The 25797-nt window shown below is 37.1% G+C and overlaps 1 protein-coding gene across 1 annotated transcript; it reads right to left on the bottom strand.

Annotated features, from left to right (window-relative positions):
* Positions 1-4176: 4176 nt before the first annotated feature.
* Positions 4177-14653, bottom strand: LOC121382996 (bis(5'-adenosyl)-triphosphatase enpp4-like). The gene is made up of 4 exons (XM_041512719.1): positions 14375-14653; positions 10785-11275; positions 5591-5830; positions 4177-4690 (listed from the first exon to the last, which is right to left on the bottom strand). Exons 1-4 carry the CDS (start codon positions 14619-14621, stop codon positions 4385-4387), a joined length of 1284 nt encoding a protein of 427 aa, XP_041368653.1. The 5' UTR covers positions 14622-14653; the 3' UTR covers positions 4177-4384.
* Positions 14654-25797: the final 11144 nt, after the last annotated feature.

The following is a 25797-nucleotide window of genomic DNA, read 5'->3' as shown; positions in this document are numbered from 1 at the left end:
TCTGTTCAATCTGGAGGTTAATGGTTTGTGGTTAGTGAGAGAGAATTGATGTCTGTTCATACCCAAGGTTAATGGTTTGTGGTTAGTGAGAGAGAATTGATGTCTGTTGAGACCCGAGGTTAATGGTTTGTGGTTAGTGAGAGAGAATTAATGTCTGTTCAGACCCGAGGTTAATGGTTTGTGGTTAGTGGGAGAGAATTGATGTCTGTTGAGACCCAAGGTTAATGGTTTGTGGTTAGTGAGAGAGAATTGATGTCTGTTCATACCCAAGGTTAATGGTTTGTGGTTAGTGAGAGAGAATTGATGTCTGTTCAGACCCGAGGTTAATGGTTTGTGGTTAGTGAGAGAGAATTGATGTCTGTTCAATCCGGAGATTAATGGTTTGTGGTTAGTGAGAGTTATAAGAGTTCGACATTTATTATTTGCACTGTTAGTACAAAAGAAACTGCTTTCCTGTCACAGATTTACGTTCATACGTGCAAATCTAAACTTTTGGAGTTTTGTGAAATGTGTTCCAGATGTTCTTCATATCATATGCAACTGTGACCAACATTAGTAATATGTAGTAATTGTATGTGTACAATCTATGACAAATACATTTATAATCCCGTTCTTTTATTCAACGTACACGTGTTATACAAAGATGGATATGATACAGTAACAAAATATATACGGAAATAAACCCTAAAACAACCTCTAAATATTTTAAACATCACGGGACTCCATTTTAAAACAAAAATTAAACAAAAGTTGACACTGTCTTTATATGCTCACACGTATACATCAATTCTGTTTAATTAAAACAAAAGTTTGAGATGAATGAGTGTGACGGAACATGCTCTTATTTCTTTTCGCCTGTGGCGATATTAATTGTTTTAGAGGGCCGTGTGCAGTTCCAATATGCACTTAAGCCCAGGTGGGCACTTTGTTACGTAATACCTCCGCGCGACCGTGGTCGAGCTGTGCCTAATACACACCCAGCCCAGATGCGGAGGCCATGTGGCAAGTAGTTACGTAATACCTCCGCGAGTGCGGTTTTGACGACCGTGATTTTGGCGACTAGGCGTCAGCAAGTCTGGCCATCTAAGGAAAATTGTCGTCTTGGTCGCTGTGGAAATATCACTTGTAGGTATTCGGTGCCGCGATGTACCCCCAGGCGATACTGGGATTTTATAATAAATAGCTAGGGTTTTAGAGATATCAGGGAGAAACATATTGGAAGGCTTCCAGGGAACGCGTCCGTTTGGACTTGGTAAATATTATTTCTGCTCTGTTGTATAACCTTGATGTGATTGATGTGACTTTAAATATTTTAATACTGTATTATACCAATATTATTTAGACGGTGCTGCCGGTAATCTGACGCAGTAAACTGTAGGCTCACTGTCTAATATATATAAAGCTTAACCAGTCATCCTAGAGGACCTAGGTAAACTGTAGGTTATTGTCTTTATTGTGATAGGTACCAGTATTAATTCTGTATTACAAGGTTACTGAATGAGTAGTTAAGGGTTAATTAAAAATTAACCAGTTAGGAATAGAGTTGTAATTCCTTTACCAATTAAGTTCCCCTGGAAGCGTTTCTCAATTATCACACGTGTGGGTGTTGTGTCACGGTGAAGTGATTAGAATATTGTATAAACTAGACACCTAGTGATTAACTAATTAAGTGATCAGTTCTGGGTTGTTACTATTTGTTGTTGTTAATTAACTACTGCGGCAGTACATTTGTCAGCGTAGATTAATACAGATTCCAAAGTGTATTGTGTTTTTGTTGTATTTTCTAGTGAACTAAACGTGCTATATTATATATACTTTATATAAGATCTTATCTCTGTTCATACCTAGAGACGAGCCACGCGGGTATATACTGCCAGATACAGAGATATCTAATAGATATACAGTTAGGAGAGATATTTGGATAATCGTGTTTCATTCAGTTACGGGTATTATAGGATCCCCGTGACAATGAGAAATGATATGGTGTACAACTTCTAGCGTATTAGTATTTCACCTTACAAGGAACATTACTCTTCAGAAACGATTTCTTTAACGCCAACATTTATCTCCCTTACACAGAAATTGATAGACCGTCTTAATCGTTTCTGAGGCAGGATCGATCACACTCGGTGGACGTTTTATCCGCCCCCACCCCACCCCCACCCCATTTGAATGATTCCACCACGACAGGCACATCAGATGATGTGGTATGTAGTGTCTTATCTATGGATAAAGTGCAGAAAATGACCCCTTACTGGAATAGCCTGTGCAGCAACAGTAGGTTTTATCTCTCAGTGTCTATAATCGTAAATTACAAACGGTAGTACATGTGCCTTTAAATGTGCCGAACAAATATCTCTTTACTGGACTTCCCTTGTGAATAGGCAAATTGTAATTTGAGTGCTTGAACCGTAGGTATCTATTTCAGTAGGAAACGAATTTAAAACGATGATTATCATGATCAAATGATGTCATAGCCATCATCACCACCACAGACCCGTGGGAATGAGATCTGCAGTGGGACTAAGGTGGTGCAGGGCGCACATTAAGTCAATACGTTTCTCAATGTGCAGGGTTGCTTCCTTCTATTTAGCAAATTTAAAATGGCGAGCAAATGTTTTATCGTTGGAAGATTTATTTGTTAATAACGATGCAAGTATTTCAGTCTGACTTCAGTGAGCACGATAGGTTATACATTTTTGGTTTGTGTGTCCATTTGTTGCACTATTTCGGTTGAGAAACGGTTGAAACATGGTGCTACAAGTTTTGAACACCAGCTATATATAGGGTATGTAACAATATTCGGACGTAGAAAGATCTACACTTTCTACGTCTCTTCGGACTACGAATAGGTGACTCCTCCGGTGCCTAGCTACGCATACGGACCTGCATCAACACAATCATCATCATCATCATCATCTTTATTAACATCATCATCATCATAATTATGTGGAAACATGGTAAATTCTCCACAACTACAATAAGGGTTTGGTTTATTTTCAATCTAATTAAAATTAGCTCCACTATTACATGTGGATCTAACAGCAGCCAGTTGGAGCTCATGTCCACCAATCAAAACCTTACTTGCAGAATCATGCCAGTGATTTAAAAATAATTTGAAAACATTCTGAATTATCCTGAGGGTATACGACATGTTTCGTGTGAATTACTAATGCCTTAAAACATGTTTTATTTTATAAAATAAATAATTTGTAATGTAAAACTGAAGACTGATTTATTATTATTATTTTTTTAATAAATAAATAATTTGTAATGTAAAATTGAAGACTGATAGCCCATCCCGTACGTATTGGTATGGTTCGCTGTACTGCGGCCACTAAAATAGACTCGCCCGATATTTTTAGAATTTGTATTCTCCCAAATAACGTTATAAAAGGCGAAGTGTGATTGGTCAATATTTAAATGATTATTTCCAGACGAAATGTTACCTGGGCCCATATTTTCGAAGCCATCTTAGCGTTACGAAATCGTAAAACCGTCGTAGGTTGTGACATCACTACAGCACACGCCATATTGACGTCATAGCTTACGATGATTTTACGATTTCGTAGGCTAAGATAGCTTCGAAAATATGGGCCCTGGATATTGAAGTCTACGCAGTGTTGATTAAAATTAGTTCTACTGATCTAAAAAAAAAGCATTCCGAATGCCGCATTCGTAATTGACATGAAACATGTCGTATACCCTCAGGATAATTCGGAATGTTTTCAAATTATTTTCAAATCACTGGCATGATTCTGCAAGTAAGGTTTTGATTGGTGGACATGAGCTCCAACTTGCTGCTGTTAGATCCACATGTAATAGTGGAGCTAATTAGATTGGTTTATTTTATTTTTTATATATATTTTTATATTTTTATTGTTTTTTTTACATAATAATAGAATAATTAAATTTCTGTTACATTCAATAGAATGTAACGTCATCCTATTGGTCCAGCCGTAGCAACGGGAGTTCATTTTCCGATGAACGTAAAAATTACGTCGTCAGGGAACGTCATATCTGATGACATAATTTTATATGGGCAAGTTGTCTTATTGAGCGTTATTGTTTATAGATAAAACATAATTCAAAATAAAGTATGACGTTTTAGTGTTATTATTTGCCTTTATGATTCAAATTTAATTATACGTACTGTCTATTATTTATTTTATGTTCATCTGGGTATGAACAAAAAAAACCCCATAATCCTCAAACTTATGTGAGAACGGCTTCGCCGATTCACACAGTTAGCAGATGATTTTTTTGTTCATACCCCGATGAACGTAAAAGAAATAAGAGACAATCCTTAAGTGAAATCCATGGTCAGTATTGAACAAAACACATTTCCAAATGTTCGAACCGTTATGATATTGCTATGTTCGTTTTACAACATGACGATCAATCCCAGAAACAACATAAACCATGCTATATGGACTGGCGGGGCTGCATTTACTTGGAACGGAATCAAAAAGTGCATGACGCGATCGAGACTACCATTGGTTGGTCCTGGGGGAATTCCCATAAGTTCGCACATCAGAGGATATATGTCGACGTTTCTGATTGGTCCAAATAGGGTGTTCTTCTTGAAGTTAGGACCACTGGCTAAGAAGATTGGTTTCATGGACATGAGGCTGTTGTCCCAGCCGTGCGTCGCCCTGTAGTTTTTGCGAGCAGAGAGATCCATTTTGTTCTGCAAGTAAAATGTAGGGATCAACTTGACAAAAACTAAAAATCTCAAACAAATCTATTAAAGGCACTGACCCATGTTATTTGGCTATGTAAATTATTTTTGGCCATTACTGATTAATTTTTTTTATTTATACAGTGCTTTTATTATCAGTTTTGGCAAATCCAATTTGATTCTGGTCATCCTGGTGTCTGCAGTTAGTGTTAATGCATTTCATGTGAAACAAAAATGACACGTCTTTGAAACAAGTATCAATGACAGGGTATAAGAAAGGGTTATGACTAGGGTTAGGCTTAAACAGTCCGTCGGTAAAAAGTCACGATTTAGGATTTTCGAATTGCGTTGATAGCCAATTATAACTGTTTTAGTATTAGTAAACGATTACCAAATTAATGAAAAGTCGACAATACTACTTTAACTCACATTATTATATTTATATTTATCACCAAAACTGTATTGTCAAAGTCTAACAAGTCAATGATGCTACTTTAACTCAGAGTATTATACTTACATCAGTTACCAGCCATCTTTCGTCGACTATCACCAAAACTGTATTGTCAAAGTCTAACAAGTCGATAATGATACTTTAACTCACAGTATTACACTTACATCGGTTACCAGCCATCCTTCGTCGACTATCACCAAAACTCTATTGTCAAAGTCTGACAAGTCGATAATGCTACTTTAACTCACATTATTACACTTACATCGGTTACCAGCCATCCTTCGTCGACTATCACCAAAACTCTATTGTCAAAGTCTGACAAGTCGATAATGCTACTTTAACTCACATTATTACACTTACATCGGTTACCAGCCATCCTTCGTCGACTATCACCAAAACTCTATTGTCAAAGTCTGACAAGTCGATAATGCTACTTTAACTCACAGTATTACACTTACATCGGTTATCAGCCATCCTTCGTCGGCCATGACCAACACTGGCATAATTCTCCTGTTGTGTTTGTAGTGGAGTCGGTCTGGGATGTCTCGCTTGTGGTACACTGTAATATGAGACACGTTCCTCAGTTGGTCAACCACCGCGTCCGTCTGACCGTGCACGGGCTGGATTTGAGCCACTGGACCTTGCGAGGGAATCCTCTGGACCTGTGATCTGTTTACGTGATCGTAAATATCAACTACCTGAAAAAGAGAACTACATGTAAAACCTGATTGTGTTTATGTGTTTTGGGGTGAGGTTATATTGACAACCTTGATAAATAATGCAGGAACCTACATATAGCCTCTATTAGAAACATACTTATCTGCCCTTGGTTTTCATCGCGCTAAGCGGCCCCAATTAGCCACTAAATTATTTCCGGCGCGTTACGTTCCAGTCGCTTGCAACAAAGGCCCTTTGTTACTACTGAATTGTGGAGTAGTTGTCGACTTGTTCTTTCATTTTCGACGTTAATGAAATTTTCTATTACTATTATTATTTGTCAAATTGTGTGCAATCTCCTTCTTTTACAGAAAAGAAAATGTACAATACGTTTAGTGCTCAACAAAAATACTTACGAACACGTCTTGGGGTGGGTGGGAGGGGGGGGGGGAGTAATATGCATGTGTTTGTGTATATATCACTGTGTACGAATGGAAGTGTACATTAATTTGACTAAATAACTAGCTGCGATTTTCTGTACCGCTAGATGCATTATTAACTACGACCTATGCAGTAGTTAATAATGAAACTAACGATACAGAAATTCACTTCCTCGCCTAACGATAAGGTTTCTACTGTATGACTCGCAAACAAATCGGGACAGCGAGTCCAATGTTAATGTCAGACAGACATAGTGTAACGGACACAATTTCATGTGTAATTTAATAGTTACGATCAACAATGACATTTGAACCCATGGATGGTTGGGAAGCAGTCATACAAGCCAGACTTGCAATCGATTATTTCACAGTCATAAAAATATACCTAAAGGGACATTCCCGAGGTTGCTGCAATTTTTAAGATGTTATCCACCAACAGAGACTTTTTAACGATTGTAATTACATATAAAATATATTTTTCTGCATAAAATATTAGTGGCTGCATTTTAAACGTGTTTCTGGTCGTTCTAATATATGTACTAGGTTAAATTTAATTTTATTTCCAAAAATATTATTTATTCGTACGTACGAAATTATTTGAATACAAAATCCAAATCTAACGGCCTACCTCACGCAAGAAGAGTAAACTTCACACGAGTGTCATTACATTTTGTTTTGATCTTGCGACGGCATCCTGATTACTCGGCAAGTGACGATCATTGTTCAACTAATTAAGCAGCCAGTTGTTCAGTCAAATCCCAATCTGGTGTAGACAGAGGTAATTAATGCATGAACGGTTCTTTTGTTCTTGATTTTTGATCCGGAGTCCGGAGTAGACAGAGTACGGATTAGGCAGAGATTTATACCTAAGAGATAAACGGTAGCTGGACGGGGCTTTAGAAATGGACCGGTTTACGCAGATATCCGGATTACACAGAATCCGGTTTAGACAGAGTCCACTACATATATATATACTCCTCCAAAAAAGTTAAGGATCATATATTAAATATATAATATTTTCTTATATAAAGATGAAAAGTGTTATTTTTAGTTTCATGAGTAAAAATGAGATACCGTACTTTGTGTGTAGATTGTTTTACACGATTATGCACAATTTGCACGTGCACACCTGGGCCTTGAAGTGGTTTGGGTGAAAATCAGAGTGAAAACGCACTGTTTTGAAATAGCAAATTGAAAGCTCTGGTGAAATTGAATGTCGTCAGTTTGAGACTACACATCGTTTAATGTTAAAGTTCAGTTACAATGTCACCACGACGCCATTTGACAATTGAAGAGCGAGGCAGAGCAATCGGAATGCTTGAAAGTGGTCAAAGTCAAAGACAGGTGGCTAGAACACTTGCAGTATCACAAAGTCTTATTTCCAGATTGCAAACACGTTACAACAATACTGGACAATTGCGTGATAGACCCAGGAGTGGAAGACCGCGAGCTACAACACAGCGTCAAGACAGATTTATGGTGACATTGGCTCGTCGAAATAGTTTTAATGATGCTGCAAACCTGAATAGACAATTCCACCAGGCCACTGTAGTCCGCATCACCCCACAAACATTGAAAAACAGACTTCATGCAGCCAATTTCCGAGCCCTAAGGCCAGCAGTAAAGTCAATACTGCTCCCACGTCACCGTCAAGCTCGATTGTTGTGAGCGCGAAACCACGTCAGATGGCAACGTCGTCATTGGCGTCTTGTTCTGTTTACAGACGAGTCCAGATTTTGCTTGGACTTTAACGACGGCCGTAGGCGTGTTTGGCGTCAACCTGGAGAGCGACATGCTGACTGTAACATATGGCAACACGATCGGTTTGGTGGGGGGTCAATTATGGTATGGGGTGGAATATCTTTGGATGATCGTACAGACTTGTACGCTATCAGGAATGGAGCTCTTACCAAAATTCGGTACAGAGTTGAGATCCTTCATCCATTTGTGAGACCGTTTGCAGGTGCCATTGGTCCTGAGTTTGTGCTAATGGACTATAACGCACGGCCACATAAAGCACGAATTGGGAGGGATTACCTTGAAGAAGGGACAATTGAAAGAATGGATTGGCCAGCTGTTTCTCCCGACCGTAACCCTATCGAACACATCTGGGAACAACTTCAGACACGCATTTCAAGACTTGATAACCCACCAAGAACCATAGACGACCTGATTAGAGAATGGCAGAATATTCCACTGCAGGACATTAGGCACTTGATACAGAGCATGCAGCGACGTTGCAGAGCAGTGATTAATGCTCGTGGTGGTCATACCCACTACTAAACGGCAATTAGTGAACTGACGTTCACACATAATGAAGATTTCTGTTCCGCTGATCATTTTGTACGTGTTTTCGTTTTTATCAGAATTGTTTGTTTAATCACATTTTATACAGATAACCACAGGCACAAACAATTAATGAATAAACAACGATAGTTGAAACCAAATTTAAGCATTTTATCTTTTCTGGTTCTGATGTTATGTTCAAAGTAAATACCGAACCTTAACATTTTTGGAGGAGTATATATATATATATATATATATATATATATATATATATATATATATATATATATATATATATCCTATAACTTACCCATGAGACCTTGCAAATTTGCATACCATTATTAACCGGGTTAATAAAGTAAATTATCACATGGGTTTATGATATGGATATCATGGGTAAGTTATAGGATAAATATACATATACATATACATATACATAAACATATATATATAGGCAAGTGGCCCCCACTTTTCAGATATTTTGCTTTATAATAGTGATAGTGTAAAAGTGTGTAAATATAAAAGTGTGGTCCCCTCCCCACACTTTTTAGCACCTTCCTGCGCCACTAATCTCTCTCTCTCTCTCTCTCTCTCTCTCTCTCTCTCTCTCTCTCTCTCTCTCTCTCTCTCTCTCTCTCTCTCTCTCTCTCTCTATCTATCTCTCTCTATCTGTGTGTGTGTGTGTGCGTACATCCCCCCGCCTTGCCACCTTCATACGCCACTGGTATATATGTACATAGATAAAACCTTTTTTTTCAAATGTGCGTGTTAGTCTGGGTTATGTTTTTGGTTGTGCGTGTGTATTGGTGTGTGGGCTTGTTTTATAGGCTATTGTTTATTTGGGGGCAGATTTGTTGTTGTTACTGGGGTTTTCTTCTCTTTTTTTTTTGGGGGGGGGGGGAGGTAAAATTGTTGAGGGGGGTATTTTTAAAATATTAGGTTTTTTGTTTTGCCTGCCACTTACGCTTATAATCATGTATAGAACAATGTCTTCATTTTAACATTTAACCTTAAATAATCGGCATGCAAGACTAACATAAATATGTTTACACAGATATTTTGATGTAAACAAAACAAGTACTGTTACAATAGGTAGATGTTTTAGGTTAATCAATTTACAGCAAATGAAATATTTTGTCAAATAGGCGCATGTGCAGAAAATTGTGTAGACTGGCTAGTGGTGTTTCTAGGGTCATGCGTCCCCAGAAATACACTGACCCCCCCCCCCCCCCCCAAAAAAAAAAAAAACCAAAAAAAAAAAAAAAAAAACAACAAAAAAAAAAAAAACAAAACAAACATAATATAGCACGTGGGGAAGGGGACTGTTCTGATCGGAATATTACATATAGTCCGTCCCATCCTACAAACATTGTTGTTTTTGTAAATAATGTAAGTTTGGTTTGATGTAAAAAAAAAAAAAAAAATTGGAAATAACTAAAATATACTATTTTTGTGTGTAATTTAGAAAACAAGCGGCTCAGAAATAAATAACTTGTAAATTCCACAGTGTGAAAAAATGCGTTCTCCGTGGGACGCACTATGAACATAATGTTTCTATTATCTATTACAACGGTGTTACTGTCACACACACAATTCATTAAAACTGCAGGTGTGTTTGTATGTTTAAATGAAATTATGATAATTAATGTGAGGCGAGATTGCAGCTTTAAAACAAAAAATAAAACATTTCCATGCAAGAAAACCAAAACAATCACGGTGTGTGACAGCTTGCTATGGTCAGTTATAACAAAACGCAATTTCATCAACTTAATTTTTACCTGTATCATTCTTTATTTTTAAAGTATAGGTGGGGACATTTATGATGGCAGGGACTGGCCTGCATAAATCTCAGCTGAAGATTCACAAACAACCGTGGCCATCGGAACGCGCCGGAAGTGGATAGTGGTTAGGGGACGTAACTCTGCATATTTTTTCTCGCGAATTTCTAATAGAGGCTATAGTCCTTACAACAGAGAACGCCTGTGGACTATGGAATATATACTACAAGTTAGTTATTTCTGAGCCGATTGTTTTCTCAATTGCACACACAAATAGTTGTTTGTTTGTTTGTTTGCGTTTGATAGTGTCACAAAAGGTCACCTATGGTATTCCAAAGTACATTAACATGCATTATATACAGGAATGTCGAAGTATTTTGAAGTTCGGGGTAAGGGGTTTGTTTAGGTGCCTCTGTCTCAAATATGAAGACACTTTGAGCCTGGTGATTTGTCATGCTACATGTTCAAGATATAAATATGATTATCTTTACCTTGTTTTTCACATCAATTGAAAACATGCCATGGTCACTGGTTACAATGACGTTCACTTTGTCTTTTAACTTTTTTTCCTCTAACTTTGACATCAAATATCCTAATATCCCATCCATTTCTTTTACTTTCTCAATTATTTCCGGAGAATCTGGGCCGTACACATGCCCAGTGTGATCAGGCTCAGGGAAATAGAGAGTGACAAAGTTGAGCTTGTCATTGGTGAACCAGTCCATGACGTCATCGACGCGCTTCCGGAATGGGGTGTGGTCGGAGTAGTTCAACCATTTGTCTGGCCGTAAACCATTAACCTCCGTTTCACTTCCGGGCCAATAGTAAGTTCCGGATTTTAGGTTGAACCGCTTCACATGACACCAAATTGGCTCGGATGCATTCCACCATTTTGTATCTTTTGTTCCCATGTTGAATTTTTCGTCGAAGTCAGGATCGTACATAGAATTCTCCACGATCCCATGTGTCTCTTCATATACTCCTAAAAATACAACATTTTGTAACCAATAGTGATTATTATATCAATTAATTACTTCTTTTGATAAAGTGCCAAAATGCAGAGAGGAAGAAAAAAATATCCAGACACACAGACAGATTGTACCGACCTCGGTGGTGTTATGGTTACGCCATCGGACTACAGGCTGGTAGGTACAGGGTTCGGAGCCCGGTACGGCTCCTACCCAGAGCGAGTTCTTAAGACCACTACACCCTCTTCTATCTCACTAACCACTAACAACTAACTCACTGTCCTAGACACACAGTCCAGATAGCTGAGGTGTGTGCCCAGGACAGCGTGCTTGAACCTTAATTGGATATAAGCACGAACAAGTCAAAATAAGATGAAATGAAAAATGACAGATTGTGTCATATAGAAAAAGATAGAAAAAGATATATAGAGAAGGAAACAGATCGACAGAGACACACACACAGAGAGGCAGATGGATTAAAGACGTAGAATGAAATATCTGGTAAAATTTATATTCCGCTAACGTAATTGCAAGTTTGTTATCACCACCTGAAATCCTCCCCCTGCCCACGATCCTGCTGTGAGTCAGGCTTCATTGCGATACTTAAAACCTATACAATAGACTTTGTCTTCAGGTGTTGTGTACTGACATATATGCACTGTAGATTTTATAGATTTGTAATTAGAGAAGCATTTTCGATATCAGAAGAATGTGCCTTTCGTGGTTTTAATCTTGAACCTCCAGCAGAGAGTTTCTTCATAGTGGTATATGTTACACTGCTTGTGGGAAGATTAAACGTTGTTTTTGTTTAACGAATCCACTAGAGCACATTGATTTATTATTCATCGGCTATTGGATGTCAAACATTTGATAATTTTGACATGTAGTCTTAGAGCAGAAACTCGCTACATTTTTCCATTGGTAGCAAGAGATCTTTTATATGCATCACCTAAAAGACAGGGTAGCACATACCACGGCCTTTCATATACTAGTCATGATGCACTGGCTGGAACGAGTGTTTGTGGAAAGTGCATATGAAAGACCTCACCCGATATATGTGAATACTCCCCATACAACCAACGTTAGAACCGGTTTTGTTTTTGAATTAGCTGACTTCCTGGAAACACAGGTTGCTGAACAATATGACCAGTGACTCGCAACTAAGTCATATGTCAAAGGTCATGATCTTTTCTGCGCTGTCTGGGGGAAATTCAGCACAAAAGATCGCTTGGTGTTAAACTGAAAGAGTAGTCATTGTTACCACCTATGACAATAATCAGCAGCGCTCCAAGACTGATCTGAAAGGGGTGGGCGGGGGTTAGTGTTGTCTATTAATATCCAATAGTTTTAAAGATCACTTCGAAAACATTTTCCTGTTTATTTTCCATTTTGTTATTATAATATGCAGCAGTTTATTCATCTATAGAAGCATGCCTAATTTTTACATTTACTCATTTCATTTTTCCTGCTTATATACAATTAAGGTTCAAGCACGCTGTCCTGGTCACGCCCCCCCACACACACAGGTACACACACACACACACACACACACACACACACACACACACACACACACACCTCCTTTAAAATTCCTTCCAAACGGAAGCCGATATGAGGATGCGAACCCAGTACCTATCAACCTCAGTGACGGAGGTCATCAAAATTGCCAAGGAGGCTATTTGATGTATTTTTTCTTGGCAATAACATATGCGATATCGATTTAAAGACATACAATTGGCTGCTCTAACGTGAATACACGGTCGCTACAGCCACACCATCCAGTGAACTAGATGCGATCGAAACAGATAACTCTGTGACGTATAAGTCAACCTCAAACTGATATTTCAGTGTGACACGTGAATTGTAAGCGCAACCGCCGTCAATAAAATATTAGTTGGAAAAGACATCTAAAGTGTATTAATGTTGTTTGTAAGGGTGTTTTGTGTTGGTCTTTTTTTTTTCTCTTTTGTTTTTAAAGGAAGGGACAACTAAGGCATTTGATCTGGTATGCATATTCAACGATATATAATGCACATTATTGCTTAATATCAACAAGTATAATCGTATAGTTAATTAATAAAACGGTTAAATATGACGGCTATTATATATAACGGGCGCAGCCATTTTGTATCATCCCAGTGAATACGCCCTCTGGCGAGCTGGTGGTTACGTAATACCTAACGTGTCACGTCAGGAATTAGTCTTCGAACTGAAGAAACAAAACATACCTGATTTTTGCGGATGCATCGCAATATTCTATAATAATAGTCATCCCAGTAAGCCAGCAACAATTATATATTATTTTTAATACAAAATAAACCACCATTGTCAAAGTGTTGAAATAACTGTATTATGTTTGGTACATAAATTAACCCACGTACTGAAATAATAATCGGAGTGTTTTCTTAGTTAATTGGTCTTTTCTTTCCGTGGATGTACCTGTGGTTCCTGATTGGCAGGTGTATATTTAGACAGTCCCAAGACACTGTGTCTAGACACACTAAAAAGACGTGCCTCTTTTATTAAGATCACAGGAATTGTGTGTTAACCGCTCGGACACGCCTCTAATCGTAATCGATCAGCCGTCCTGCTTTATTACTGTAAGTAATTCTGTAAAAACCCTTGATTAAATAGACTTTCCCCATCTAAAATCACAAAACTGACCAATTACGTAGTCCCAAAGTAGTCGTTTTTGCTCGAACGTAGCATACCAATAGGTCTAATAATATGCAATTTTTTCTTTGGATATTTTAAAAGAAAAAATACTGTAACTCCATTTCGTTCTATTGATGCAAATTGAAATATATTTAGTTAAATAGTTTATTATACTATCAAGTCATTTATGTTGTTTTACAAGTCAGGTTGATGATAGCGAAGCGCCTTGTCGTAAATTAGAGCATGTCTTTACACTGTGCATAGAGTAGATGTACGGAGCTGACGTCACTTCGCCCCAAGCTATACCACCGGACGTCACAAAAACATCTTTCCAACACATAAAGCTCTTGTTTGAGTTTAATCTACCTTTAAAGATATGTAAAAAATAGAATGCTACATTCCTGTGTATTAGATACTCTGTATGTAACGGCCACTCTACATCTCGACTTGATACATACCTGTTACTATAGTGTAATGGTTTGGAAACGTCTTCGTCACAAACGAATTGTTCATATATTCCACTTTGATGCCATTTCCCGCAAACTTGTCAAAATTCGGCGTGTAAGTTTTGTAAAGATAATCCCACCGGAAACCGTCCATGGAAACCAAGAGAAGTTTGTCCGCGTACTTAGATTGCGTCTGGTCCGAGATTCCAAGAAGACAGACGAACAGACATATTAACAGAAGTGATTTCCCAGAAGCCATCTTGCTATATGTCCTCTGTACTGTGCTATAACGAATACTGTTAAATTATTTATGATAACCGAGATGACACATGGGGTGAAAACGAGGCTCGGTATAAACGATAAGCCACAGTTGGTTACAACTTTAATACCTTACGATAGAGTCTGACCTGAATAAACGATGGTTGCCTAAGACAGGTCGCAGGGACGTACCCAGATGAGGTCAAGGGGGATAGTTGCACCCCTATGTTTACTTTATTCAATTCAATTCTTTATTCAATTCTTTATTCCGTTTTTAGGCCATAGCCCATTTACAGACAACAAAAGGTGACATTTGAAGGACCCGTTGTTCAACAATTCATATAGCAAACTAAATATTATTTAACTGCAATTAGTTTGTATATAGATTTTAGGAAGAATAACAATATTTGTATTTTTTAACAATTATTTTTGGTGTACTTTATCTCATATATGTCTACAAATTAACTTATATCCCACTATTATAGTTTTGATTCATATAATTTATTCTCATATTTATTATTATCCTTTATTACCATACCCCACCCTCACCCACATACACTCTTTATCAACGTGTAGTCAGCTTATGATTGTTGAACAACTGGACCTTTCTGCAGGTGACATTATTCCAAAGTACCACTATATGAACATCATAGTTATAATCTTCTATGCATTTACATTACACACCAGATCTGTAACTTACACCACTTCTTTCCTTTCTTAACTGCAATGCTTTAGCTAAATAAATACCTAAACCTTCTAGTATATTTTCATTTCTTGTAGACATCAATTCATTAAAAGTATACAAGGATCTATTTGTCAAAAACTTTCTAGGTATATACATTTCTCTTAAAGTTTCATATAATAAAATGGAATTCGTTTTCTACTTCTCTTTTATTACATAATTTACAAATCCTATCTCTTTTATTTAAACCAACCTCGGTGGCGTCGTGGCAGGCCATCGGTCTACAGGCTGGTAGGTACTGGGTTCGGATCCCAGTCGAGGCATGGGATTTTTAATCCAGATACCGACTCTAAACCCTGAATGAGTGCCCCGCAAGGCTCAATGGGTAGGTGTAAACCACTTGCACCGACCAGTGATCCATAACTGGTTCAACAAAGGCCATGGTTTGTGCTATCCTGCCTGTGGGAAGCGCAAATAAAAGATCCCTTGGTGCCAATCGGAAGAGTAGCCCATATAGTGGCGACAGCGGGTTTCCTCTCAAAATCTGTGTGGTCCTTAACCATATGTCTGACGCCATATAACCGTAAATAAAATGTGTTGAGTGCGTCGTTAAATAAAACACTTTTTTCGTTCTTTTATTTAAACCTGTATTTCTGCCCTCGTCCACCGCTAGACCCACTCCTCCCATTCTAATCAGTGCTATATCCTTTTTATACATGTCAAGTGCAGAAGATGTAAGATATAATTCAGGTTCTAGATTTAATTTATATTTACAATATATATCATACCTACTACTAGAATTAATTTTCGTAATCCAGTGTTGTGTTTGAATATCTTTTACTCTTTGTTTGAATGTGGCTAAAAATAATGACTTATCCCCAACATCTTGAGATATCCACACATATCCAAAACCTAAAGAAAACATAATTTTCTTGATAGCAGTAACCCACGTATATCTTCCTGCATTATCTAAAGAATATAACATGTTGTAAGCTTTATGAGGATATCTGAAAGTTGGCATTTGCAACAATTTTATTCAATACTGTATACACCTAATGAGACTGTTATGGTATATCAAACATCTTCCACATTCCCCATGTGCCATGACATTTGGTACATATTTACTTACATTTAAAAATCGTTTACAAGCCATATATTGTACTCTTTCTATACTTTCGAACTGTTGAAAACCCCATAGTTCAGACCCATACAATAAAATAGGTAATACCTGTGTATCAAATATTTTAAAGTAAATATGAAATGGGAATATTTTGTAGTTTGACATTGTTCTCAAAACCTCTATTAATGCCCTTTTACCTTTGACTGCTAAATGACTAGTTACTTGTGCTAAACTTGTTTGACTATTGAAACATATCCCAAGATAGATATATTGTGGAATCACATTTAGTATTTCCTTTCCATAATACCATTTTTCATAAAAGCAAAGTTTTTCCCCTCTTCGAAATACTACTACTTTTGTTTTCTGTAAGTTTACAATCAGCTTCCAATTTTGACAATAATTATACAGTATATCTAGTTGCTTTTGTAGCCCCCTCGTGTATCTGAAAGTAAAACAATATCGTCTGCAAATAACAACATCATAATTTCTGTAAGATCTGGTGTCATCTGGATACCTCTTTCACAATACTCGACCATCTCACCACTAAGTTCATTTTATACAAAGAAAACAGTATCGGGCTTAAAACACATCCCTGCCTAAGGCCGACAGGGCACTCAAAAAAATATGTTAGTCCATTGTTTGTTCTGATACATGACATAAAGGTTTTATAAATAGCTTTAACACCATCTATCAGTTTATCACACAGCCCAATGTCCTGTAGGAGAAACACTAACTTTGTTCTATCTAAGCAATCAAATGCTTTTTTAAAATCAACAAATGTAACATGTAACCTCCCCTTCCTTTTGGAGAGATATTTCTGTACACATGCATATAGAGTAAACACATTATCTATTGTAGAATAGCCAGCCCTAAAGCCTGCTTGAGCTTCGGTTATTTTATTATGATCATTGGCCCAGTCTGTTATCCTTTTACTGATAATAGAGATATATATTTTACTAAGTACAGGTAATAAAGTAATTCCACGATAATTACCTGGATTATCTTTTGATCCATTCTTATAAATTGGCACTATTATTCCTTTTGTCCACATATCTGGGAATACACCACTATCAAAAATTGTATTAAATAATTTTATCATATATTCATAAAAATAATCTTTACCAAAAATAAACATTTCCCCAATCAGATTATCAAACCCTGCTGCTTTACCCATTTTCAGTGAATTAATAGACGATTCAGTCTCACATCTTGTTATTGAGGCAGTATATCCTGTCATAATGTCATCTAAATTTTGTCCTCTACTATTAATAGAATGAACTTTATCATCATTATAAACCATGTCATTATCATCATCAATTTCTTTGAATAATGTTGTAAAATGTGTAAACCATTTATCTTGTCATATTGGAATGTTGTTGCATGCGTCTTAAATGGGACCAGAATACTTTATTATTTTGTTTACCAGCAGCTGTTGACAATTTATAGATTTCATCATTTACATAAATATCTTTCTTTACCTTTATAATTGCTTTATATCTATTCATTGCTGTTCTGTATTGACCATAACTATACCTTGTTCTAAATTTTTTATATTTTCTAAGTGCATATCTTGACTGTCTTTTGTATTGACGACATTCACCATGAAACCATTTATTATGATTCTTCCGATATGTGCCCTTTCTATATAATAAAGACTGTCCAGCGGAAATCAGCATGTCGTTAAACATCTGTACCGATACATGTATATCAACATCTACCATTGATATAGCAATATACTCATTCTTCTTATCATCATCCCAAATAAATGTTTCTATATATATGTACTACTACTACCAGAAATGTGTGCATCTCTTGTATGTATAGTTAGACTTATTGGTAAATGTTTTGATTCAGTTCTATTTTCCACTACAAAATCCTTCACAGTTTGAAATAACATAGGTGATGCAACACAATAATCAACAACACTTGCTCCATTGTCACACATGTATGTTAAGTCTCCAATAGTATCCTAACAACACCTGCCATTCAAAATGTTTATTTTTAAAGATGAACACATCTCGATAAGCGAACGACCAAACACTTTAATTACATTGTCTTTTGAATGTCTAGGACCCACCTGGATTAAATCATTCAACGCCCAATGATCACCGTGTAGCATCGTACACAGGATAGTGCGAGCTCCGAAGCGAGGGGAACGTAAACATCAACTCACCAAGGCACGTTATTTCACGTTTTCTTTGACTTAGTGACGATTTATGATGCAAAAAATCATGCCATTACTTGCTGGATAATCCGCGAATATATTTCCGTCGTCGGAAGGCCATTTGAAAAGACAGATATTTTACTGTTACATAAATAACACCTGAGCTCATCGTCAATTTGACGATATCCTGTCAAAAATGTTCATTTAATAAATAATCACAGGGACTTGGATACAAAACAAGACATGTAAATTACCCTTTGACTATTTCAAACATGTGCAAGTTACAATATCCACACATACGTATTCTTTGTTATAATAGTCTAAAACTAAAATCAGGTGTGTACTGGAAATTGAGATTGAGTATACTGCTTATTGCAATGTATCAAATGTTATGTGTACTGCAAATTGTTTTGTTTCGTTATCACCCATTATAGTCTGTTTTCATTAATAGTTAAAAGTGAACACTAAAAAATTACTACTGACTTCAAAGCTAGGTTTTCGAAAATACGCTACTTCTTGGAAACCATAGATAATTGTAAAATGTCTATTTATTTCATTTTAGGGAATGTGCAATGCTGTACAAGTTTCTCATTGTCACGTTATCACTCGTTTTTAGAAATAATACACCATTCGACTACCAATCACAGTCAGCATATTTTAAAGATATTTAAATTATCAAAGCAAAATGGAAACATTTTTAAAATTATCACTTTCAATGTTATGCCTGATACTTGTCGCGAACAAGGACGCATCATTTCAGTCAAAGATAATGACAAAATATACATATCTCGATCAAATGTGTGTATCTGATAACAAACTGTCGAAAAAGGGTGTGCAAAAATAGTTTTCCGGAAAGACATGTAAAACAAACAAGCATTGATTGATGTTGAACATTAGAAGAGCACAAGATTTAAAGTTTCACACGTTGAGGACCTTGTCGTTAAGCAAAACGATTCGATTGCCCGAGAAACATTTTCAATGGATGTTGAACTGGCTATGCAGAGATTAGGTTACGAAAATGAGGCGTATTTCTGTAAAATTATCTGTGAATTCTGTGAAGCAGAGAACGAACCAGGAATTGATGTAGTACATGCAGCGATGTCGGCGACGATTGTCATTGCGAAAATGGCTTCTTACCAGAGTTAACTTTTGTACATTTCCCCCATACGTTAAATGTATACCACGTATATAATGTTTCAAGGTTTTCTTACTAATGTCGAAAGAAGACTGAAAATAGTTCCATACACAAAGTCTGGAGCGTCAGATCACTTGGCAGTTTAGAAATAGAAAATCTGTTTGAACAAAGGTAGTGGGGTCATTAAAGCTGTAATTCCTGCTAAAGACAATGTTGATGTTAGATAGCAAGTTTCATGTCACTGTCAAGAGTCAAAGACTACCCCATTAATGATTTGATGGAAGATGATTGTGAGCAATCATAAGAACCATACTTTGTCTATCCACTGTATACTACTAATATTTGTGTCCAGTAAGTGAAATATCAAAAATTAATGCAATCTCAAATACTTAAAAACCTGATGCGCGGTTGGTCTGGAATCGATCTCCGTCGGTGGGTCCATTAGGATATGTTTCGTTCCAGCCATTGCACCACGCCTGGTATATCAAAGGCAATGATATGTGCTATCCTGTCTGTTGGGTGTTGCATTTAAAATACCCTTGCAACTAATGGAAAACATGTAGTACGTTTGCTTACAAATACAATGTCAGAATTACCAAATGTTTGATATCCAATAGCCAATGATTACTAAATCAATGTGTTCTAGTGCTGTCGTTAAATAAAACAAACTTTAACAGATAATATTGAGAATGTATATGCATGGATATGGATATTTGAGCTTTTAAATATCAGAGACTATTTTTTTTAATTAAAACTGTTTTCTTCTCAATATCACATAAAGTGATGCTATTTAATACATCAGTTTATTTGTCAATATGCCACCCTTATCTCAGAGTTAAACAAAATACCAATACATGTATATTTAAAATCAGATTGGTATGTAGTATAAATGTTGCAACCATTGACTTCGATTATTTTGACATTAATGTTAAAGAAGTGTGTGCGTGCGTGCATGCGCGCGCGTGTGTACATACCTACAATCAAAATAAGTAATTAGTACTTAATATTAATCGCGGGGAAAAAAACTTTTAACACAAAACAATATTAACAGTGAACAATAATCTTGTGATTACAGGAATCATGTTTTTGATGCACCATTGAGAGTCAAAAGACGACCAAAACGTAAAGTTATGGTAATAGCGCCAGTCGATCTTGCAGCTAGGGGAGTTGCGCCAGTCAGACAGTACCACAAATGTGATGAAAGTAAAATATTGCCTCATAAAAGAGAAGGAATCGATCTGGACTGAAGGTCGTCAGTGTTTTATTCAATTAAAATAATGTTAGCATGAGCCATTCTTGCACAGGTTAAAAACAAAATGAATACCTAAAATATCATTGGGAATAAAGACAGTTTAAGTCATAACTTCGTAAAACATATATTTTCTCATGTAAGATAAGAATCAAATAGCATTTATGAAAATAAAAATATAAGAGTATCCACTGATATGGCGTTCATTACTTTGTAGTAATAAAATGTAAGGATGTCACTAGAAATAACAATATACGTTAAACGTTCATCAATAACGAAAAGATGTAATAAACTGTCCAGTGATAGTCCTGGGCACAGGTGCCGGCCTCGGCCGGCTTCTCCGTCCAGGACAGGAAAGGGGTGGGGGGTGGGGGTGGGGGTGGGGGGGGGGGGGGGGGAAGGGGGGGGGGGGGTCCTACCGGGGCCGGTAACAGGCGGAGGGTGGTATGGTGCTATGGAATTTGGAATGTGATGTAGGATTAAGCCAAGGAGAAATGGTGCACATTTTGTAAAGAAAGTTCGGCGCAATTTTGAACGGTGCGTTAAAAAATAAAAAAGGGGGAACCTTAAGACTCGATCTCCATTCATTACACTTGTAGCTTGTGGGTTGATGCATTCCGTTTTTGCTGTAATACAGGTTTTGCCTACTTTTCATCAACTTGCCACACACTTCGCAAACGAACTGTCCTTCCGGAACTCCATATGGGTGTTGTTCACATGATATTTGATGCCTTTTTAGAGATCCAGGTGCTGTAAATACTTTCTTGTAAAATAGATATTTCTCTAATGACATGCTGACATAATTTGCGCAGCGGAACCTGTATTGCACCCGTTGATTAAACCCCTTGCCACACAAATTGCAGGTGTGCTTATAGGTAAAGGTGTTTGTTCTTTACATGTAATGTTAGTCCAACTTTGATCTAAACGATTTTCCACACTGGTCGCACATTTTAGATACCGATGTTAATTCTTTGACAGGAGTACTTGTATCTTCTGCTAAGTGAGGTTTCAAATGCCTCTGTAGGTTAGACATTTGATTTGCTGAGTACGTGCAACTGTCACACTTATGTTTCATATTCTGTCTAGTTTTCACCTCTTCGAAAACTCCAGAAAGATCAACAGACTAGGTTGTCAAGTCCACCTGTAAGACAATTTTACTAAGTCAATTGGTAAACTTTGCATAGCATCAACGTGGAGTATAATGCAATTTATAGAATAAATATATAATATAGACTAAATGATTGGTAAATATATGCGTTATTCGAGATTTAACTTGAGAGGAAAAAACCCCCAAACAAACATAGGTATTCATTCCAGAAAAGCAAGACGCAGTACACTGTGTTATCAATTAACAGTACACTACAATGCCCTGTATCCCCAATTTGCAGTACACCGCAGTTTTTAGTTTTAGATGATTATAAGAAAGAATACGTATGTGTGGATATTGTAACTTGCACAACATGTTTGAGACAGTCAAAGGGTAATTTATATGTCTTGTTTTGTATCCAAGTCCCTGTGATTATTTATTAAATGGACACTTTTGACAAGATATTGCCAAATTGACGATGAGCTCAGGTGTTATTTATGTAACAGTAAAATATCTGTCTTTTCAAATGGCCTTCCGACGACGGAAATATATTCGTGGATTATCCAGCAAGTAATGGCATGATTTTGTGCCATCATAACTCGTCATTAAGTTAAAGAAAACGTGAAATAACTTACCTAGGTGAGTTGATGTTTGCGTTCCCCTCGCTTCAGAGCTCGCAGTATCCTGTGTACGATGCTACACGGTGATGATCGTTCTCACTAATGTCAATCTCATCAGAAAGATTTCCTGTACGGGCATTGAAATCCCCTGCCAAAATTATGTAGTAATCTGTACCAATACTAGTTATTAAATCTAAGATAATACTTTCTAACACACCAATACCATTATTTCCATCAGAGTTTTGAAAATATACAGAATGCTGAGGAGGATTATATATAAACCCAAATAAAATGTCCTTATCTTGTTTAAAAACTTGTTTATCAACTTGAAAAAACAAACATGTATGTGCCCTATATATGCACTTAAAGAAATGTTTGATAGAATTCCTAATAAAAACATATATACCTCCTGACAGCCTTCCTTTATTGTTAAACTTTGCCCCTGGCTGCATAAATAAGGAGTATTTTTCAAACACTGGAGAAAAAAGATCAGTATTCATCCATGTTTCAGAAAATGAAATAAAATCATATTTTTCTACATAAGTCACAAAATCTGGTTCATTTAAATGACGACGAAGTCCTTCGATGTTCCAAAACAGAAAACGATGTGACGTATCTCTTGGGCTGTGGCCGCATTGCTATCCGTTATGAGCGTTATCAGTATCACGTGATGAAGTGAAGTCAATTTCACTGGTATGTTGCACAGAGGTCTCCATGTCTGTGGCCAGAGATACACGTGTCGTCTTGTGCCAAAACCTGTATCTACGCGTGTCACTTGCATTCTCTACAACCAATTCACCACGCTTGAAATAACCTTTCTTTCCTTGTGCTTTTAGTTCATTTAATATATTGCGCTGTCGCCTAGTTAAGTCATTATACACAGATATTCCTAAATCTTTCAGCTGTGCCCGGTTCTCGAAAATACACTGTTTATCATCTGAATGACACAAATTAACAATAATTGGCCTGCGTCTATCCGTCTGTCGTCTCCCCAGTCTGTGAGATTTCTGTATGTCTCTCAATTGAATATTTACTCCCGGAATATTGTTCACTATGTCAAACACCTTTACCCGACATTTCTGGCTCGTTTCACCATCAGCTTCTTCCACACCATAAAATATAAGATTATTTCTCCTACCCCTTGCTTCAAGTTCATTTATCTCGTTGTCTATTCGGTCTATTATTTCTTTTTGTTCATTAATAATCACCTCCATATTTTCTAACTTTTCATTTACAGCATCAACGTATAATGTTTTGTTCTTCTCTCAGTGACTGTAACTCATGCAACACGCGTGCACACTCTATCTTTGTTTCACTTGTACTTCGTTTTATTTTACTAATATCTTCACTAAGATCACTCCGTAAATCTTTAATTTCTTTCATAATTTTTTCGAGTGTTGCTAACCCTCTATCCCCCTTTTTACTTTAAACATGCTGTCCGTAATTATTAAAGTTTAAAAATATTTGTACCTGTTACAACTTTATTTTTTTTCAAATTTGAAAAATCACCATGTTTCTTGTCTTTGTGTTTCTAGTAGGAGATTTGTTTTTTCTGGTGGGGGGGGGGGGGGGGGGGTAATTGCACCCGTTGCACCCTTATAAATCCGGCACTGTTGGTAGGCCATGTTAGAGCAGAAACGACTACTCACGATACCCAAGTGATAATGTTCTTTTCTTTGGGACCATCGGTCTACGGGCTGGTAGGTACTGGGTTCGGATCCCAGTCGAGGCATGGGATTTTTAATCCCGATACCGACTCCAAACCCTGAATGAGTGCTCCGCAAGGCTCAATGGGTAGGTGTAAACCACTTGCACCGACCAGTGATCCATAACTGGTTCAATAAAGGCCATGGTTTGTACTATCCTGCCTGTGGGAAGCGCAAATAAAAGATCCCTTGCTGCCTGTCGTAAAAGAGTAGCCTATGTGGCGACAGCGGGTTTCCTTTCAAAATCTGTGTGGTCCTTAACCATATGTCTGACGCCATATAACCGTAAATAAAAATGTGTTGAGTGCGTCGTTAAATAAAACATTTCTTTCTTTCTTTGGGACTACGCAATTGGTCAGTTCTGTGATTTTAGATGGGAAAGTCTACTTAAGAGTTTTACAAAATGATTTACAGTAAAAAGCATGACGGATGATAATGTCCATTGCCATTTTAGGAATGGCAGATATACCCCTATACCCTGTTATGTTAAGAAAATACCGCCTGTAGGTAATTTTGTGTCTAGACTGCGTTAATTAATGGCATGTCTACCTACCAAATATGCACCTGCCAATCAGGAATCACAGGTGGAGGCCACTGAAAGTACCGGTATAGACCAATTAACTAAGAAAACACTCCGTTTATCCTTGCAGTACGTAGGACCAGCCTCGGTGGCGCAGTACTTAAGCCATCGGACTACAGGCTGGTAGGTACAGGGTTCGCAGCCTGGTATCGGCTCCATCCCAGAGCGAGTTCTTAAGGGCTCAGTGGGTAGGTGTTAGGCCACTAACCCTCTTCTCTCTCACTAACCACTAACCAAGTAACAACTAACCCACTGTCCTGGACAGCCAGCCCAGATAGCTGAGGTGTGTACCCAGGACAGCGTGCTTGAACCTTAATTGGATATAAACACGAAAATAAGTTGAAATGAATGAATGAGTACGGAGGTTTGCAAGGACAAAACATAATACAGTTATTTCGACACTGACAATGGTGGTTTATTTTGTATTGTAAAATAATATATACTTATTGCTGGGTATCTGAAATGGATATTATTACAGAACATTGCGCAGAAATCAGGTACATTTGTTTGTTCAGTTCTAAGACTAATTCCTGACGTGGCGCGTAAAATATTACGTAACAATCCGGCTCGCTCACCGGGATTCTGAAATAATATAAATTTATAAATTTATACATGCATTAGTAAATGCAATTACATGAATGTGAATTTTTTTGTGAGAATGTAATTCAGTGTATATTTCTTACATTTGATAAGAAAAAATACGAATATTTTTGTTAATTATATTAAATTTCATGTAATATTTAAACAAACCTAAATAACAAGAGCTTTACACACTGTCATTGTCAAAGTCTCGTCTGCTTCGCAGATTCATTGCATAAAATTTTTGGTGACGTC

Source organism: Gigantopelta aegis, chromosome 10 (assembly GCF_016097555.1).
Source record: "Gigantopelta aegis isolate Gae_Host chromosome 10, Gae_host_genome, whole genome shotgun sequence".
Lineage (NCBI taxonomy): Eukaryota > Metazoa > Mollusca > Gastropoda > Neomphalida > Peltospiridae > Gigantopelta > Gigantopelta aegis.
The sequence above is the reverse complement of the archived record's forward strand: the minus strand, read 5'-3'. Positions and strand labels throughout refer to the sequence as shown.